The sequence below is a fragment of the Ischnura elegans genome, chromosome 1 (assembly GCF_921293095.1).
Source record: "Ischnura elegans chromosome 1, ioIscEleg1.1, whole genome shotgun sequence".
Classification (NCBI taxonomy): domain Eukaryota; kingdom Metazoa; phylum Arthropoda; class Insecta; order Odonata; family Coenagrionidae; genus Ischnura; species Ischnura elegans.
This window is the reverse complement of record NC_060246.1, coordinates 135887894-135908901: the sequence shown is the minus strand read 5'-3', so window position 1 is coordinate 135908901 and position 21008 is coordinate 135887894. Positions and strand designations below refer to the sequence as shown.

The window sequence follows — 21008 nt, the reverse complement described above, 5'->3', positions numbered from 1 at the left end:
CTCTGAATGGGATTAAAATATTTTTTTAAATACCTACGAGGTTAATGAAGAAAACAAAAATGTATGAGAAACCTAAATAAGAATCATAAGAATGAAAATACAGCAGAATAGTAATGATTATTACAACTATCCATTATTCCCAATCAATGTTTGAATTACTGCATACATTTAAAAATAAATGAAAAACATTCAAACATCAAATGGCAACTATGTGAAAATAGGACAAGCCGTTTTACCAAGTCCATTTGTTAATAAGTATGGAAAACAATTAGTTTTAGGAAATGTTCCTTTTTGCACTCGATTTCCGATCTTTTTTATATCACCGTTTATTTTACCACACCATTTTGTACAACCACAACAAAAGTACCAAACAAAAAACATTACTACTAAATTAACAACCATTCAAGTAGCATAAAAAACAAAAGAATTACCATATTGAACATTCAGCACTTAGCTTCTAGCATTTTTGAATAGTTAGATATCACATACCGTTGGATAAATTTGATGATTTTCGTTTTCTATCACTTCATTGGGTTTGGTTCAAGCGTGTCCCATAATTGCTCTGCATGTGAAATGTTTTCCGCTCCCATAGTCAATGTCACCGTGAGAGCCTCATGGCGCTCGCGACGAAGATGAAGAGAATTCTGCTCCATTATACTCATTGCACACTGACTAATTGAGATCGAGCTGTATTCAATCAGGAGGTTGAAGGAGCTCTGGTGCCAGCTGGATTATTAATTGAAGTGATGCTCCGGTTACAGAGTCAACACTTCAAAAGGAAGCCGCGCACCTATGTTATTGCTCATGACCTCCGGACTTCATTATCATATTCTGTTTATTTCCTCTGCTCCAGCAATAGCCTCGTCTCACCATTCCATCCATTAATCCTCTACTGCTTCTGTTTTCTTCGATTAACCATTTCTGCGTCCCCTTTCGTCCCTCAGCACAAAGTCAATCCTCATCTTCTGCCTCTTTTTTTTACAAGATTTTTGTGTTTCATCGATGAAATCTTAAAATTGAATTCTAAACCTAATTCCCATCGTCGGATCGGCTTGAAATTTTGCACACTAATTTGCTTAAGATGGCTATACAACATTAAATAATCAAACATTTGAAAATTTGTTCCATTGTGCTCAATTTATTAACTATATTTCAGTATGGTAAAAATTTTCTCAACAGATGGCGTTAGTTCTAAATATTTTTGCAGAGATCTGTTTGACAGCTCTGGTTTAATGGATTACATGATTCGCCTCTAAAAAAGTAGGAAATAAAAACAAAAATGCAATTTTTTTTAAAAATTGCTTTTTCCAAACGTTGTTAAATGCAGTAAAATTGCAGAAATAAGCTTTTCATCCTTTGTCGTGATCATGAGTACTGATCAGGTTTAGAAATAAATATTACGTATCAATCCCGTAAACCATCTTAGACAACTTAATACTCATTTCTTAAAGATCTAAGTAGCATCCGCTCCACGTTCTCCGAGCAATGAAAAAGGTAACTTATTCTTATTCTTATGGAATGCATTATCTCTCACATATCAGGTCAATCATTTCCTTGTGTATTTCACTAACATCCATGTCATCATATGCAGCTTTTTAGTGCATTTTGAAGGCCGAAAACACCTCTAGCTTATTGTATTCGTACCTTTTAAGTTATACGTGTGCTGGCTGTACAGCACCAAATGACATTTATCCACCTTTCATCCTCGATCATCTCCTCACTAAAATGTCAGATTCCGATTGCCAACTCTTTCGGATAGTTGAAACCAATGGCATGTTAGCAGCCTCAAGCAGTTTACACTATCATTTCTCATGCTTATTTATTATTATATTGATTTTACGGCGTTATACTATTGAAGTAGCTCATGAATATCAGCCAAAATGTGTCGCATACTACGTAACTTGTGGACGTCTTCTGCATGAAAGATGAGACTCTTGGATGAAGAAGTTACTGGGCCGACGAGTGTCTCCAATTTGTTCAGCCTGGCATCAGTTTATAGTCATAGGTGGCTCAAGAACAATACCTGCTGGATATATGTGTAGTAATTTACTGAATATCAATTCATGCGTTTCAAGCATACAGGATATATTATCCAGAGTTACGAACACTTAATTACATATGGCGTCTGACATCCTACGCCTATACTCATAAATGCTTCGAGGTACCTCGATTGCGCCAAATACCTATCAGTTATACATGAATTGCCATGAGAAATTTGTATTTCACCACCATTTACGCGGCAGGCTTCAAAGTTATACACATACCTGTTAGGCAATTGAGTTAAATTACAGCAAATTACAGCAGTTTCCCTGGGAGAAAAGTTGGAGGGAAAAGAAGACGTCTTTTTATATTAATATTCAATTTTCACTGAGTACTGTTGAGAAATATATTTGAGTAGTGGTATCGGGAGAATTTTCAAATTCCAAAATTTTATATTCTGTCTCTGCTATCAAGAGCTTCAAATCTTTCCTGATGATCTAATTTCATCATCTTATTTTAGAGACTGATCGTGATACTTTTCCCTTGGAAAGCTTTTCACGTCTTCCATTGTTATTGTTAAATCTTATTCCTGGATTGTTCTTGTTTCTTCATGATAAGGACTACTTCGGAGCCCTAGTCATTCTGCCCTCTACGATACGATACTTGGCATGTTTATTCCATCTTACATGATGCTGCATCCGGGTGTATTGAAGTGACCTGGAGAAGTAAAGAGTGAGGGAAAAACGGAGGGGGAGTGTATGGCGTTATTTTTTTTATGCACAAAGAATCAAAATAGTTTCCAAACAAATGGAGTGGCGCCACTTATGCTCTTGTGCGGAATTTATTTTCATGAGGCATTGCTGTATGTTTTTCTGAGGCCGCACTTACGAAGCTGGGTAACAAGGTAACATTAGTTTATTTTTCCGTCAAAGAAAAGTACTGTGGATAGTGCGCCTTTTCATTTACTACGCTTAATTGCCCTTTAAAAAAAGGAAAATAAAGCCGTAGAGGGTTAATTATTCTCCTTGATTTTTAATTCTAAAACATGAGCTTTCGCGGTTCAAATTAATCACCGCTATATCTCGGTCTTTGGGGTGACGCCGCGTCGAGTTGTCACCGCTCACATACCTGGCCAACATTTCGAAGGCGATCGCTTTGAGTGCCCACTCTTAAACTGAGTTCATCTTGGTGCGCCAAGAAGACATAGTGCTGCATCGCCTCAGAAACATCGGCCAAGCATATGAACAGTGAAAACTCGACGCGGCATCACCCCGAAGGCCGACATATTCCTCAATTTTTATGAAATTCAAATAAATTATCCCATCAGAGCAATAAAATCTTGGGAGATAGGCGTTGCAAATCATATCGACATTCAAGTGCGTTGGTTTGAAAACTTACAGAAATGGAGAAAGTCAAATTTCTTATATGAGCGTAATTGGCACCACTTAATTTGTCGGGAGACTTTTTTTTGACCCATAATACGTCTTGTATAAAAATGGGGAGGGTGGTGGCGTTTCGTTGCCCACCAGCCATCTCGGGGCAAGTTCGCCGTGTCCGCGTGTTATAGGGGGGGTGCGTTGGCCTTGATGGAGGACCGAGAGAGGTTCGTGAGTTAAACCCCCTCCTGATCCCGTCACTCCACCACCCCCTCCTTGCCTCCCTCCCCGCCGCCGCCCTGGGCCACCGAAAACTCCTACCGGCCTTATTATTCTTCGCCCGCTTCTTCCTCTCGAACTCTAACTCTTTACCCATCAAACTCTTCTCTCTCAGCCCCTCCCTCGCCTTACTACAGAAGTGCGAAAAGGAACCACCTCCTCGAAAAAAAAGTTTTTCGTTCCTCCCCTCGTCCTTTTAAGGGTGGGTAAATAGATATAAAAATTGGGGGTGGAGGAGCGGGCAAATAAATAAACAAGGCTTTCGGTCAACGCCCACCGCACCGCCACCAGCCCTCTTCCCGGTAGCCATTGCTCACCTGAAGAGGGTAGCCTCCCTCACTCCCGACACATATATATATATCTTCTCTTGATTCGAGACAGCCTGTTATTCCGGACTCCTCTCAGCCCTTCCTCTCAAACTCCTCACCCCACCCTACAGCCACCCTCCCTCCCTCTCTCACACATAGTAGGCACTGCAATGTCGTTGCCCTCTCCCTCATCATCATCACTAGTCAGCAATCGTAACATTAGTTTCACTCGGTTCTCCAAGCAATTCTCCTATCACACTTGGGCGAAGTTAAGAGTTTTAAGGCGGGACAGCAATCCTGCCGGGGGTATATGGGTTGTGGAACATCCCCCAGTGAAATGGGGGGTGTTCCATAGCTCCTAATTGTTCCTGGACAATGTTTTAAAATTATTCTCTGAAAACAGCATTTTAAGTGCTAATCCAAGACTAAAATTTATTTTAAATTTTGTTGTTTTTGTTTCCATTGTTGGTTGTTGTTTTGAATGTGGAGGTTTTGCAATTTTTTCGGGCAAGTTATCATTTAAGTTGGGAGGGACCCCCTGTCCCCTAAAAACTATCTACTATCACGCTATCAGCTAATCTCTTCACATCTACGTATTTCTTCTCTTTCACATCCTTCTTTACCTGTTCCATATACATATTTCATTCGAGTCTTTCTTTTCAGTTCTTGTCATCTCCTTGTCCCTCAACGACTGCCTTCATCAGTTCATCATGTCTCAATATATGGCCTATAAGGATGTTCTGTTTTCTTTTAAAGGTTTCATGAGGCTTCTCCTCTCTCCTGCACTTCTTTGGACTTCCCCATTACTTACTCGGTCGAGCTATTCGATCCTCATCATTCTTCTGTAGCACCACATTTCGAAGGTCTTTAACCTTGATTTCTCCGCGGCTATCAACCCTCTTCCTGTCAGTATATTTTATCGAAACTCTGGGATGAAAGTGGTATATGATTGGAGAGAAAAAATTAAGTTTACAGCATAAGCAGTATTCATTTTTCTTCTGGAAAAAACTCCTTATATTTCCTCCTCAAAGTAAACTATTTAATTAATTGCTGAGCCAAATTTTAGTTCAAAGCATCAATATTTTCAATGAAAACTGTAGTGGGAGAAGTACTTTTAAGTAAGGACATAACACAACAAGAATTAGAACATGCACAATTAACTTATTGAGGAACTGCAAGGGATGGCCCCAAATGAGTTACATAGGATAGTTTATAAAGGATGTAAAAGAGAAGTAATGCGTGTCTAAGAAAAGGCTAGCGGATAGGATAGTGCAATGGAGAACTGCGTCAAACCAATCTTAGGATTATCTTGTATTATATGCGGCACGATATGGTGGAAGTTCCTAATATTGTGGAAAATCCTGTGGAAAAGTTGCAATGTCTCATGTAACTAACCAACCTTAGAATTTTTGACCTGTGCCTGTTGTATTTGTTGACTTATTCCTATTTGGACTTGTGCCTTGTTTTGAACTGTGCCTGTCCTAATTCTTGTTGTTTTATGTCCTTACTTAAGAGTACTACTCCCACTACAGTTTTCATTGAAAATATTGATACTTTGGACTAAAATTTGGCTCAGCAATTAATTAAATAGCTAACTTTGACGAGGAAATATAAGGATGATGATGACGATGTTAATCTGCGAAAATTCACCAAGTTTCACTGTCATTGTGAAAATGTCTTTCTTTTGCGTACGGGGCAGGGCGTTACACACACTCGGGTCTACCTTGCTCCCCCATCCCCTTCCCTCTCTCTCTCTCTCCCACGCCACCCAATTCCCCTCTTACCCCCCCTCCTGCCGCCAGTCCCTCCCCCTCTTCGTGACCCTCACAGCGCGCCGAGAGCTCTCCGGGAGGCGCTTCGCATCTTTAGAGCGGACCCGACCATGGACGGCGGCGCAACAGCAGTGATCGGCCGTGGCCCAACGCGTCCCCTCGTGCGACTCGCGCTCCTCGCCGGACTCCTGGCCATCGCCTCCGCAGCCAAGATCCCCTGGTGGCACATCAAGATCGCCCAGGAGCAGGGGTGAGTCCCTCCTCCCACCACTCTGAACACACACGCTCTGCTGCGGATAATCTCCCTCTTAGGGTTCAGTCTGATAGGGAACGTGTTTGTTGAAAGAACCTGCCGGCGGGGATAAAGACTGGACTGATTGCCACGGGAAAAACTCACCTGGTCATCGAATGAAACCATTGGTGTTCAGTTTTCCGGGCCGCTAAGCGTGATGCAACGTCTAGAATCCCGAAAACTTAATGTCCTTTGTTAATTTCTTGGTCCAGGTAAAATTTTGCCAACGGCAATCGCTGTAAATGGCGTAAATTAAATTGCTGTTTTTGAATTGTTATAGCTGCAGGTGGTCCAACCTGCAGCTGGTGGTGGTCGTCGAATCCTAGGGGTGGTGAACGAGTTTCTTAGGACGAAATGTCGCTCGCGAATGTTGGAGAAAAATTCCACAGATGTTCTTACCTTGATGGGCATGAATATTGGAGTTTTAAATGCAAATCCTTGGGCCAAGGGGCACATTTCTCAGTTCATAGTGTTGGAAATTTTATTTATCATTGAATTTCACATTTCAACGAATGGAATACGAGTGTATGTGTAGTCTCTGTTAGCTCTATGATGGCCAGTTTGGAAAAGTCCTCCTTTTCAATATTTTCTGGCAGTGGTGCAGGACTTTTATTTTGTTTTCGGTGTCTAAAAATACCAACATTTTGGACATGGTTGTGGATAAAATCATTTGATGGGTGTATGAGATGATAAATACGGAAGTGCTACTGGTTGTGGTTGGTGAGGAACTTCCGATAAAAATAATTTTAAGCGGAACTTATAAGTATGTGGAGGATTTCCTGTGAGGTTGCGGCAAGTTAAAGAGGGTAATTGAGGGAAGGAGGTCAATTTGCGGGCAGTGGACATTGGAAAATGGCCTAAGGATGAAAATAGGATGACAAGCCTGGTTGGCAATTAAGGAAACGCTAGAGATTTGGTGGAGAAAGACAATGGCTAAATGAGGAGAAAATATAAATAGAACTATTTAGCGAAACTATGAAATAAACGGAGTATTTCTGACATTTATTACGGAATTAACGGCTTACGATTGACGTAAATTGGTTACTATGGACACGAAGAAGTCGCGGAGTCCGGAAAGTGGAGCAATTAGTTTTGGTGTGATGATAATGTTAGAGAAGTCCACGCACAGTGAACCTTGTTATATGTTAGGATAGAAAAGATTAGAAGAGGTAAAATTAGAGAGTTGAAGGACCTTCAAAGAAATCTTTCAAATTAAGTATACTCCAATTATACAAATCCCCTGCTGGAAGCTTAGAGATGGCTATAAATCTGTCATGCAATTCTATCATTTTGCAATTATTGATGCTTCCGCGTTATGCTCTTTTCAACTGAACGTAAAGTCATCCTGGTGTGAATGTACCCTTACCACGCTTTTAGCGACTTCTACTTCATACGCCACCGTCTACCTATCCTCGATGACAATAATGTATCCCATATGTCCTTTCATATTATTCTTGTTGCCATGGATTGTTGTTCCACTCACAAACGGTGGTGATTGTGGCTTTTATGTGCGTCGAGGAATGATAAACCTGGAGAAAAATGAAAATTATTAAAGCAAGTGCAGTTAGTAATAAAGCATGTCACTACCTGTGGATTGACCACCTGTGGATTGATTGGCGGCACCAAGTGCTCGAGTATTTAAAGTATCTTGAGTATTTAATGCCGCCGTGGAAACTTATTTAATTTAATATTGTTTTTATTTACCTTTGAATGCGACGCAGCGGAATGGACGGATATTCAATTCCCACGATAGAGCCTTCAATTAGGATAATAGAATACTAGATATATTAGAACGGAATTCTCTTAATTTTTTTCTAAAACTAGGATTTAAAAAAAATGATCTCTCAGCTTGATCTTATTTACGCCATACCGCAACCTTTGGGAGTTCTTCAAGAATCACTAGATGAGATGGTGAAAGAGAAAACGTGGATGAAATCGCTTAATGTTTCTACTATCTTCTCTCTCAAAATGTATCATTAGGGTTACCGTTTAATAACTATGAAGTGGGCGCTATTTTTTCTTTGTTCATTGGGGTAAGAACTGTAATAATAAAACGCAATCTCCCTCAGTGCTGCGAAGTGACGGATAGTTTGATAGGCGAGGATCGAGATCTGCCTGTCGGAAGGATATGATGAGTAAATGCCTCTAATTCAGTGAGCGAAATACTATTTATTATAATTTTCTGTGAGATTTCACCTCAATTTCGATGAATATGATCCTATTTTATGGTTTAAACTGTGTTATTCATTCCTTCTAAATGGTTTCATCGGTGATTGAATGGAATTGACTATTGCAAGAGAACTCTGGGTTCCCAATGAAGAGGTTGGCCTCAGAATGAGAATAAAGCTCTAGAGGTTTAAAATACTTATGGCATGTGCAATCAAAAGATTTTTGGTATCGCTCTCTTATTTTTCCGGAGCAATGTGGAATGTTCTAGCTAGAGCAGTAGTAACAAAAACATTAAATGAGAAGATGGACACCAAATACATGTCAGACGATCTCCTGTGACGAATTCTCAATGTTACTGCCATTTGAGTCCACATTTTCGTTTCAAAATTGAGGACGCAGAGTTCACCTTCCCTGCTTACGTATAATAATGTTCATAAAACAGCGCCATGCCTTGTGGCTTTGATTCTCAGGCAGCTTACTCCCACGTTTCACCTTAAGCCATCAAAAGATCTCTGTTAAAGAAGATAACAAGATAGTAAAACCGATTTGAGCTTTTGACGCAAATTCGGGGATCCTTATTCAAATTAAGGTCAAGGCAAATGACTTCTACTGTGGGAATTTCGCACTGCGCAATACTAATTGCGTGTGACTACTTACAAATTTATCGTCGCATAGTCTTAAGTTATTTCATAAAAAAGTGGCTTATGTTGGGTTGATATTCTAATTTTCTGCTAGTGAGACTAGATTTGTAGGGTCCCATGGAGAGTAATAATGGTAGAAAAATATCAGATAGGTTAAAATTCGGGTAATTCTACAGACTTAAGCTGCATTTCCAGGGCGTAAGGTAGAAAAAAAATTCGGCGGGTGCGAGAGGGTTCACTTGGATAAGGGGTGAGTATTTATATGGCCGGGATATTCATAAAATGGTATCACCCAAAAATGTCGGGAGGGAGGAAGTCTTCACTCCTTAACCCCGGAGATTTCCAATCCATTGTCAAGTGTTCTAAGCGACTACACCCCCGTCTTTATAGCAAAATTATTAAGTAGCAGGCCTTCTCATTTCCATAAACCTTGAAAGGAAAGGTATGCGCTATAGCTGCGATCCTGATTTAATGGAAAAGTGAGATGGAAATTTTCCACAAATTTGTTTAATACACGACACGTTTCGACCTCATATCATTCTCAAGTACTTCAAGATACTCGAGTACTTCCAGTGAGGTCATCAAGAAGGACTTGATAAAAACATGACGATGAAAACGCGTCGTACATTTTTAAATAAATATGTGGAAAATTTACATCTCTCTTTTTCGTTAGATCAGAATGTCATTCCACTACGTATCGCCTGCTTCTGTTCCTTTTTTATAACTGCAATCCCTTCACGGTGTGATCTTCCTTAAAATTCGCACCGTTCGGATTTTAATGCTCTCCCTTCCTCCAATCTCTTCCTCCTCACTTTATATATATACCCCCTATCTCCCTCCTTTCTCTCTCACTCCCCCACACTGCCGCAATTCTAACAAGGTAACGATGCTCGCTCGAGGTGGACGAGATCAATTGGGCGATACTGATGGCGGCGACGGGCTAATGAAATAAGAAGCGGCTGGTCGGACGGCGCCCCTCTATCGCTATCGGGTGGACCTGGTTCACGGTTCAGTCCCCTGCCGCCGCCACCGCGCCTCCTTAATGAGCCCTGACGTTTGGTACAAAGGAATATTCGGGGGGGAGGAGAAGAAAAAAAAGAGCAACGACTCGCGAGGGAAAGTGGGTGGGTGCATTGGAGGGATGGGATCATGTCGAATTTCGTTTCGCGGCGCCTAAGTGTATCCGGATTGGAGTGAGGTGGGACCGGTCGGGCGGTTTCTGTGGGATTCACAATGCGATTTTGTTGCTCAATGGCTGCCTCAGATTGGTCCCAGCGAGGCGCGCCGTGACCCATTCAGTTGGGACTCGGGTACAGGTCTTCAAACATTGAGGATGCAAAGATTATGGCATCCACTAAATCCGATAGGAAGGAAGACTAGTAGTCTTCTGCGGCGTTCTTGATTAGTTGATCTTTCCATCTTACGGGTTTTCCCCGCGTTGCTTGTCCCAGGGTGACTACAGTTTCGCCTGGATTCCACCAGGTGCCTTCAGGTCGACGTGCCGATATCGGTATTTTCAACCGATGACAAACAAAGCGGCGAAAACCAGAAAGATGGAGAAACTTTGTCCGCTTTGTGTGGGAAACCAAACACTTGGTGTATAACATGATATTTTGTTTATGACACAATGTTACATGTGAAATGTTACACGGATTTGTAACTTTTTCGTAAAACATGCTATGTATAACTTGTTTTACATAACATGTTAAATGGTGTAATTGCACCTTGAGTGGCCGCCATAGTTGAGTTGAGTTGAAAATGACAAGATGGAATTTAAGTAATATAATGATAGTAATATAATAGTAGTATAAAGATAATGAGAGTTAAATTCGGAGTGGACTCCTTACAATTTTAGCAGAACTATATCGCAGTCTCCGGATAAAGACCAGTATGGTCGATAGCGGTCGAATTCTATTTAAATACGATGAGACCTCATAAATACTTTCATTTAATAATTAAATAAATAAATAATTTCATTCTCGCTCAGCTTCGGGGTTCTCCAATTTGTGAATATTATCAATTTTGCATCTAATATCCAATGAGGGAAATTATTTTCTAACGTATCCCCGCTATGGCCATCATTACCACGGTAATTGTAATTCTGTGGTTGTATGGAATGATTCATCAACGTAACGAGGAAAGACTGATAGAAGCGGTGCGAAGCGTCATAGAATTGATATTGCAGATTGAAAACACCTGGTAAATGAAAACCTTTCAACAAAATTTAATCACTTTCGAAGCATTTAAGTTTTTCTATATCCCGACTGGCAGGAATTTGAATTTAATTCAAAATTAAAATGAATAATTATTTTCCAGTAAAAACGCATCGCGTGAACTCCAAATTTTATTGTTATAAGTGTTGTTGTGAAGCTAAATTACATCGAGCTAAGTCGTGAGTGGGTCAAGAAGAACGCAGCGGGCGCTTAACTGGGTCTATGAGTTGTCTGAGGTATACATTTATGTTCCATTCTGAGCATATGAGATTGGTCTACGTCCGTAGCGGAGATTTATTTGTGCAAAACCTGTTGCGTTAACCTTTACAATCTGAGGTTATTGTATGGGCGACACGGGCTGGAACGCCAAAAAAATCCCTTTCAGCCGTTTGTTGGTGGCGGTTTAATCCATCGGTTGGTTTTCGCCGTCGGTGTGTCAGTTTCTTCATATGTAGGCATGTCAATGTCTTTTTATTTGTCTTTAATGAGTTCAGACTATCAGTGGCGCAGCGCGGGGGGGTTTGGGGGTTAGAAACCCTCCCCCCAGAGCTCAGAAATTTTTTAAAAGTTAAACCCAATTTACTTAATTGCATTAATATTACTTATAGAATTTTGTAAGGATTTATAAAATATCCCTCTGAAAGTCGTAAAACTCACTATTTATCCTAATTTTTCTTTGGGAGGGCCTCCACACATTCCGCTTACCCTAGTGGGTATTCCATACCACCAGACACGACGTATTAGTGGCGCCTAAAACCCCTCCTAGCTTTGATTCCTAGTTGCGCCCCTCCAGACGATTAAGTTCACACTGATGGAAAAACTCACTTGAAGAATTTTTTATGGGGTATTAAAATTGTCTTACATGGATTTGAATTTCGAGATCCATTAGTCCGTTGCCTTTCGTTCGGACTGCTGTGCCACCACGCCCTCTATACCTAACTTACCAATACAAACTTTGGTACTATGATCCTTTTCAAATATCTTTGCATCTGGGTCCAGTCCTACAAGCAAGCTATGTTTCGAGCGGGGTCGTGGCAGGAGGTGGGACTAATGACGCTATGGATATGGGATGGGAAGAGGGAGAGAGAGGGAGATGCGGACGGTACCATATTTTTTCAAAAGTCTTTGTTAGTGCATCGAATTGAAACACTGTATCAAAAACCCTCTTCCCATTTGCAGCACAGCTAACTTAGCCACAAAGGTCTGAAAGCGACTGAATTTCCCAGAGGCTAGGCTCCGCCTATCGCATTTTGGTTGGTTTTCAGAAATCCATGTGACCTCCGTCTTCAGCCTCCCCAGAAAACTTGGGCCTGCCCCTTAGTCGCATGGGTATTTGAAATGAAGTCTAGTGCATAAAATAAAATGGATGGATAGGTTGAGAACTGAGTTTTACCGGATAATAGGAAGAGAAATGAAATCGTGGAGCACTATACGCCAAAGAAGGACCCGGAGTTTAAACTGCTGTCATAAAAAACTGTTATTACATGAGAAACATAGCAGAAGGAATACTGGTGGAAACATTCTCCAAGGAAGACCAAGAGATAATTACTTAGGAAAGATAAAGGACACGGGAAATGGAGGCATGCAACTTCGATGAATTGCTTTTGCAGTACGAGTGAATTTGGAGCGATTATAGATACTATTTTTTGAATGACAAGTCTTATTGTTAGAAGAGAAAATTAATGTTTAGCCCCGCCAATTTGAAGCGGCGAAATTTCCCAAACAAGTCACCAATCACCCACATCCAAAATCTATTTTCTCCTCAGGCGCCAGCAAATTTCAATCGAATCCGACTAAAATTAATCCCGTTTTACACGGGGCATGTACTTGCACAATCTGACGTACGCGCGAGAGTGCATTTCATGTTGCATCCTGCAAAGTGGTGAAGTGCAACGCAGGCTAAAAAGTAGGGACGCTAGATGGAAATATAATAGCCTCTGTTCCATGGGCGTACCCAGCGGGAGGCAGGGTGTGGGAACAGCTGCCCCCCTACCCTAGAAGCATAAGTAAATTTAGTTCAACTCGAAGTTTTTGAAAAAATGTTCTTTAAATTCAAGGAAAGTGGCATTAGTATGGAATATTTAATTTAAAGTGCTGTTGTAATTTTCTTGAAATTTTGGTCTCTTAACCTTTTCTGTATTATGACTTGAAAGACCATGGCTCTCCCCCTTCTAGTTTTGATCCTGGGTAAGCCCTTACTCTGTTCTAATTTCGTTCATGGATTCGAGCAATTGCGCGCCAGATTGAGCCAAAAATGCTGTTCCGAATTCTGCAATCACATGCCCCACGCAAAAATGCCTTTTGAACATTAGCCGTATGAATGAAGGAACACGGCTGGAAATATGGCTCGTCGAACGGGATTGACGTCTCCCCTGAACAAAGAATGCTAAGTTAGGAGTGCAGATAGCATATAGAGAACCTGTCGTCATGCTAGTCTCTCCCACAGTACCATCATACCCGATCTTTCAAGGGTACTCGTCGTCTGTTCTCATGCATACTTTCCCGCGTGTCTCCGCGTAGGAGGACGCCCTAGACGCCCCGACGTTTTCGGGTTGGGAGCACTCCGCCGTGGTGACTCGTGCGCGAGTCTTCTTTTTTTCGGCCCAGCGGGGTGATTCACGACGTGAATCAATGATACTTACGCGTGGGTAGTCGCCCAAGTCACTCTTGTCAAGATCGCGGCTGCCGGTCAGCGGATACTGGGAACGAAGCAGATGATTTCACCTCTTCAGAGGTGACAGCACGCAAAAGGGAGCAGTCGTTCAGTCTCCTTTTTCTCCGCATTGGGAACCATTTAAAGGCTTAGTCGTGATAACCATTTATTTTTCACCCTCCGAGTTTGTTTAAATGATCAAATTTCAGCGTAATTATTGTGCTCGGGTGAATTATGGATCTTGGTTAATTATGATGAATTTGTTAGGGATGAATGCCAAATCAATTGGAATTACTTTCACTATATCTATTTCAGTGATAAAGAAATCGGTACATTACTAAATCGACTGAAGTTAATATTTTACAGTCTTAACTACAATCATTTTAACCCTAAAAATTATCTGATTGCTACTTCACTATTACAGCCAGAATCGTATTTCACTATCTTTGTAAAGTGATTAATTGAAATAGCTTCATTTTATTTGCTATGGCGCGGAATTTCTAAAATAGTCACTCCCTATTCTTCCATTTCCTTTGTGGGATTTTGGATATATGCGTGATATTTTCACGGGGATAAATACTATATCAAAATACTATACCACAGCAAAGTAGCAAATACTGCCGAAAAATTACCAGATGAGAATTGTAATCGGACATATTGCAAGTGAATTTTCCATCTAGCCCATTTCAAGTTGTCAATGAAAAACTGGCACTAGGAGTTTTAAAGATATCAAATAACATGAAAGGTGTCTTTTTTCCATTCCAACCTGCGTATCGGTGTCGTGTTCCTTGAATTGGTTTTGGTCCAACGCTACTTTATCGCATGCAGTCATCGTAATTGGTGAAAATGGTGGTTATCATCCCTGGAGAGAGCATTCTTAACGTCCAATCGTTTTCCGCATTGATACCAAACCCGGAATTATCGTGTTCTCGATCACTTAAGAGCTCTCAAACGAATTTTTAAATCGGATCTACTCTCGTTTGGAGGAAAAAAAGAAAAAATCTCAGAATGCGTTCTTTCCGATTTTATTTTTTTAACATCCTATTCAAGTCTTCCGGAGTGAAACTGTCAATAACATGAGCCCTCATCCTGAGGGGTCTAATCTTTCCACTCGGGTCGTCCCAGCATTCCATGAACATTCAAATACCGCAGATCGGATCGTGGAGAAAAAAGTAAGTAAAAAGTGGACCAGAAATTTATTGCCGCGTCTGAAGAAAATATTTTACTACCGTGGTCGTAACTTTTTTCTTCTTTTTATCGATCCCCGTATAATCCGGATGAAGTGCCCTTGCCACCCAACACAGCTCTCTTCTTCTTACCGCCCAAGGCTCGTGCACTCCGCCCCTCTGTCCCTCCTGGCGGCGCTAATGACCTCGGCGGTTGACGCACCTCGAGGAACGCGAAATTATGCAAATCGTCCGCCGTCCATCCTCCCTTTTGCGTAACCTCTTTAGAGCAACGGATGAGAAACATAATATGCAAGAGGATCAGGCTAATGATGCCATTCCCCAAGAGGGTGGGACGAGTTTTTTCAGTAAGTTTGAGGTTGTGACATCACTTTTTTTGCCTGTATTTATTTATCTAAATTTATGGCTTAAAAGAAGCTGTTTTCCCTTAAAGATTCATTTAAGTCATTTTGCATCTCGTTTTTTTTTCAATATCAGTATCAGATTATCTAAAAGACAACCGGATATTTGTTTTCAATAACACGGTGCTCGTATATTTTGGAAACTTTCACCAATTTTACTAAATTCTTATACTTACTTCGTGACTCAAACTTAGGAAGCTCTTAATGTGCTGGATCAAAACATTTTCCGTGTGCGAGACACCTCTACTTAACCCTTGGAAATTTTACACAAATTTTACTCAATTTATGCACTTACTTCTTGGATCTAACAATAAAAGCATTTAAACTGCTGGTGCAAAATAATTTTGGTAAGTGTGTCACGCCTCTGCGTTGATGAACCCCAAGTTTTTACTTGCCTTTTTTTTTAATTTAACGTTCCTGACGTCAGAATTACGTCATCCCGGCTTTTAGGAAGTCCAACGCTTCACCGAAAACCAACCCCGGATGACGTCCCGGATATTATCATGCGGTCATGTCCCTCTGTGTCACTAGGTAAAATATGACTTTTTAGTTACACCATAAACAGTAGCGAAGGGGTATTAGAGGTTCATTTTTTTCCGAAAACATACGACCAAAGCTGATGTGCGTGTTATTTAATTATGCGTAATGGAAGCCGTCAAATTCGGCGTGTAAATAAAAAGGATGATTTTCTTTTTTTTACGTGTTTAAAATTTTCGCTTCTCGGCGAAAGATGAAAAATAAATAAAAAAATAAATGAGTATTTTAAGTCTCGACTTGCGTTCACTCCCTAAGCCCCCACCACCTCTTCCCCGAAAACTCCTCCTTCAAAACCCCCTGCGCTTGTTTGTTGCGTGTGCACAAAAAGAAATCTCCGGCCAACTTATCCTTTTAATTTTCTTTATTTTTCTTCCATCTCTTCCTACTTTTCCTTTTCTTCTTTTATCTTTCTTCCTCTCCCTCTTCTTCCCTATACGCGCGGCGTGTTTCATCTACGTCCTTTCTCATCTCTCTCTCCCAACATCTCTTCGTCGTCATGACACCATGCCCCATTCCCCTCCTACACCTTATATTTTTTTTACAGAGGAGGGCCGGCGGGGAGGCCGTGCTCATCCCTCCGCAAGAGGGAGGGGAAGAAGATACCCCCACATCCCCTCTCCTATCCTACACTGACGTTTCCCCTCCCCATTTTGCATCTCCGCGAGGGCCACAAGTCGTCCTTGAGGATTGGAGGAGGAGGAGGAGTAGTAGTAGTGAGGATGATCTTGGCTTCTTGCGTGCGGGAGGAAAGGAGAGATGGGAGGGAGGATTTATATACATTGTGGGTGTGCGTGTGGAGTGGCGTTGGTCTTTTGCGGGTGGATTGCTTTTTTTTCGGGGGGGGGGAGTTCGAGGCGGTTTTTGGCCAGCAAGGGGTCATCGCGCGCGAGCGCGCATCGCTGCCTGCTGTAGCATTCTTCGTGCGCTCGAGTGGTTTATTTTGAGAGGGTGATTGCGAATTGTATCTCGTAGATGCTATGCATGTCATATATGAAATTGTGTCTCATAGACGCAAATTCACATCTGAAAACTGCATGTTTTTCTCAATTTTGCTTATAATCATTTTATTGCCATTTATGTGAGATAAGAAAATGCACATCTTCAAGCAGCATGTTTTTATTAATCGGGCGTGCAGTCATTTACTACCGTTCTATACGAGGCGAGAAAATAGGCACCTTCAAGCTGCATGTTCCCAATGATGCAATGATCAACTCCCTAGTTCCTGCGCCTCAAATAAGTTATTTGTTTGCTGTGTTACGCGAGCTGTGGCGAAATTAGGGGAGGGGTCACAGGGGTCATGAACCCCGCAAATTTTAATAATAATTTTTAATTTTTATCAGTTTAATAGCTTTTGTATCCTTATAAAGGAGTTAAGGTAGTGTGTATGCAAATGCATGGCTAAAGGCTCCAAACGTGATATAAATTTTAGCTGTGTTTGTCGTAGAGCGCACCTCGCTCTACTGCTAAAAGCAAACTCAAAAATAAAAAAAAGCTATGTCCCAACTTGCTAGGCATTAGGAAGCATGAATTTGAATTATGACTCGCCCACCCCCCTAAAGTTGATGCAAAATCCGAGAGAGCGCGAGGCGGGTAGGTACACACCTTAAGTCGAGCATGCCGTCATTTAAGAATTGGAGCAGGGGCTATATCGGCGCCTTGTTTTCATACATTTTCGCATTCGTTCATGCACTAAACGGCTCTAAATGATATTTAAATATGTCTAACTTCCACCATTTGAAGCCTGAATCTGTTGAACTTATTCTAAATGATGGATTTTGTCTTACAAGTTCCTGCGTCAGTCGTGCGTCATTTTATTGCCGTTGTTCACGAGGCATGAAATTGCACATTTCCAAACTACATGTTTTTCTCCATCGGGATTACAATCATTTTAGACTCATTGTCAGTGCAGGGACTATTTGCTTTCACGAATTTGGGCATTCCTTTTACATGATGCATTTCGACGAGCAAGTTCTAACGTGAATCAGTTTTTTTCCGATGAACGCATAAAGCGATCATAATAGTTAATAAATGCACGTGCATACAAGGGCGTACCCAGGGTCATAACTAGGGGGGGCAAGCCATAGTCTGGGGGAGGGGGCAAGCCATGGTCTAGAGGGGGGCACACCAAGTTGTGACATTCGTTTATGAGATTATTTCCTTGAAAAAATAGTTTTATTTTAGCTACATATCTTATACTAATACTTATCATTTTTCGTGGGTTTAAAGAAAATTTGTTGAATGCTTTCGTTTCAATTTTGTTAATTATGTTGTTGATTTCTGGGAGCACTGAAAAAAATAAATTTTCATCATCAAGGTTTGTAGGAGTATGATAGAATATTCGTTAATTATTTAAATTAAGGAATTTAAAAATTAAATTTTTAGGGACCGATTTATTTTGTCAAATATATATTGCTACATTGTCTTGGACAACATAAAGACAATGGCATTGAATCTTTGGTTGATTCTTTTTATTTCCCTCCTCATTTTGGTACCAGCTCTGCGCTTTGAGCGAAAGCCTTTTTGACGCATGATTCAGACAGCGCACTGACATTGAACTTTGTTTGTTTGCGAGGATTGATCCCTTTGCGAGGTATATTTGGAGCGCTATTTCGGAAAGGAAGCGCGTGGGAGTCAGAAGTATCCTTCGGTGAATAGTGGATCCAAAGTGCTTGAATCACGGCGTGGGGAAGGTCACTAAATGATGGTGTGATTTGTGAAAGCGATTGGTTTGAACCTTGGGAGAACTTTTTGGGGTTGGGCGTGAACCATATTTCATACATCCTGATTGCGTGAATCAGTGACTTCTGTTAATTTTATTTTTTTTATCGACACGACTTGGCATTCACTTCCTTCCCATTCCCAATTGCCCAAAACCTTACAAATTTGTGTCACTATTGGCCTCTTTTTAAACTCTTTTATCTAAACGGTTTTATAGCCGCTGTAAACGATGTATTCCGTCCTTGAGGACACGGGTGGAAACCGGTTGATCGTAGCTTTAAATATTCGACGCTCACGGCTAATGTTTTAGCCTCCCCTTTTCTCTGAATCGGCATCTCCTACGTAATTCCTCTCTCTTTAGACCCTTTTAAATTTGAGTGGTTGGGTTTATGGAGTTGCGGAGGATTCCGTGAGATGATTGTCTCTTCACAACGTTTATTTCTCATCCATCTTTGATGTGTGCTGGCAGGAATCCATAGAGCTCTGCCGCGAAATATTTAATATTTCACAGCTAAAATTCACTACTCATTGTGCAGTGATTTCATAAAAAAAACTCATCGTCATTGCGTGGACCTCTAAGCGGAATACTTTCTTTTCTTTGAACTCCTGACTGACTCTTTGACATCCGTGGCGGTGATAAAGCATCTAAAATCCCTTCAATGGCTTGTTAATTGTAAACTAGTTTCGATATTCTGCTTTATGACGTATTTTTACGCGCTTTCTCTTAATGTTTCGTCTGATTGTCTGTTTCATCGATGGAATCTTGCAGTTGATTTTTCGAACCGCTTCCCATCCAATTTTACGCACTTGTTTGCTTTTTTTTAAAATAAAATATTCATTAGTCAAACATTTGATTTTTTATATTGTGCTCTAATCGATTAACTAAATTTTTACATTGAAAAATAGTTTTAAATTTTCTCAATATATAGCGTTTATCGTACATTTTTTTCGCGGAAATGTCTGTAACAGCTCTGGTTTAATCGATGCTATGATTCACCACTAAAAAGTAGAAAATAAAACTAAAATAAAAATGATTAAAAAGAACACACTTCTCCATAACCAACTTCTTTCATTTTTGACTCCTCCTTCATGGCGATGATGAAGCATCTTAAATCCTTCATTGTCTTATTTAATTGTAAACTAGTTTCGATATGGAGTAAAATAGATTAAAAGTGAACAATAAGCTTTTCATTACTCGGTGATAATAGCATGTTGTTGATAAGGTTTATTAGAATTGAGTGTAGATGAGTCTGATTTGTAAGGATTGGCAGTAATTTTTAACATATTCAGCACTCAGAGAAAAATTAGTCAAATTAAAATTAAAGTGAAGATATTTTTACCCCGAGTGATGAATATCTTACTTTACCCTCTAGTGAGTTTTGTGCTGCTTTTGGAAAAAGATTTTTTTTTAATCTTTCACAATTTCTCTTTTTAGCAAAAATTTACCGTGCGTTCTCAAAGGACGTAAACTTGCTGAAATCTTCGTCAGCCCTATATGGAAACTTTCTATTTCTACGCAATTACAGCACCTGAATTTTTTTACCGAATTTTTTACCTGAATTTTTGAAAACCTATTAGGACCTCTCATGAGCGTGTTCCTCCAAAAATTATGGGGCTCGATTTTCTTGGCTCTTAACGTGTACCTTATTCAGTTTCTTTCGGCACTTATTTCAGTATTTAGGACAATTAATACTGTGGAATTTTGAGCCTCGTGGTGAAACTTGTCCAGCAACGAAGAACAAGAATAGTCTTTTATGATGTATTCAGGGTACTTCCTATGACTCCCAAAAGATTCTCAAAGCTTGAGATGTAATCTCATGCCATCACATTGTCCGTGGTTAGCAACCGTTTTTGTAATATATTCATTCCAAAACGTTTTCCTTGAAAATAACAAAAATTATACAATGGGTTTTTGCATTACTGAACTTGCTACGGTGACTAGTTTACGGAGTCACCCGCAGTGAACAAATGTGCGAAAATCCAGAGAGGCAAAAATCATTCGCCTTCACTGGGATTCGAATCTGGTTCCCTCGATTCCCGGTCGAGCGCTTCTAACAGCTAAGCTGCTGAGGAGTAAATTCTTTATGTGATGATTTGGATCAAGTATTCGGCCGGAAATCGATCGGTTCGGGATCGAATCCCGATCAAGGAGAATAATTTTTAGAGTAAGGAGGGGAATATTATTCTCGTGGAATTACTCATGAAAATTTTATTATGTGTTTATGGTCTTAATCTTTGTCTACAAGGTATTCGTTGGTATTTATTATTATTTCATTATTTCATACACCACCGAAAACAACACTGTTCGGCCTTTACATCGGGGCTGATAACATTTAACAATCACAAACATCCATGCCCTGGATAAGGGTAACTTACCCAGGCGGGACTCGAACCCGCGACCTTCGGTTTGGCAGGCGAGGACTTTACCCCGCCGCCAACGAGGCCGAATTTTCTTCCCGTAAAATTTATTCGGAAACGGGGA

The 21008-nt window shown here is 40.6% G+C and overlaps 1 protein-coding gene across 1 annotated transcript in view; it reads left to right on the top strand.

The window, feature by feature from the left end:
- The first annotated feature begins 5786 nt into the window (after window positions 1-5786).
- LOC124170557 (transforming growth factor-beta-induced protein ig-h3-like) overlaps window positions 5787-21008 on the top strand; it is a 244036-nt gene continuing 228814 nt past the window's right edge. The window contains exon 1 of the mRNA XM_046549356.1: window positions 5787-5965. Coding sequence (XP_046405312.1) covers window positions 5826-5965 — 140 coding nt within the window. The 5' untranslated portion in view covers window positions 5787-5825. The remainder of the gene's footprint in view (window positions 5966-21008) is intronic.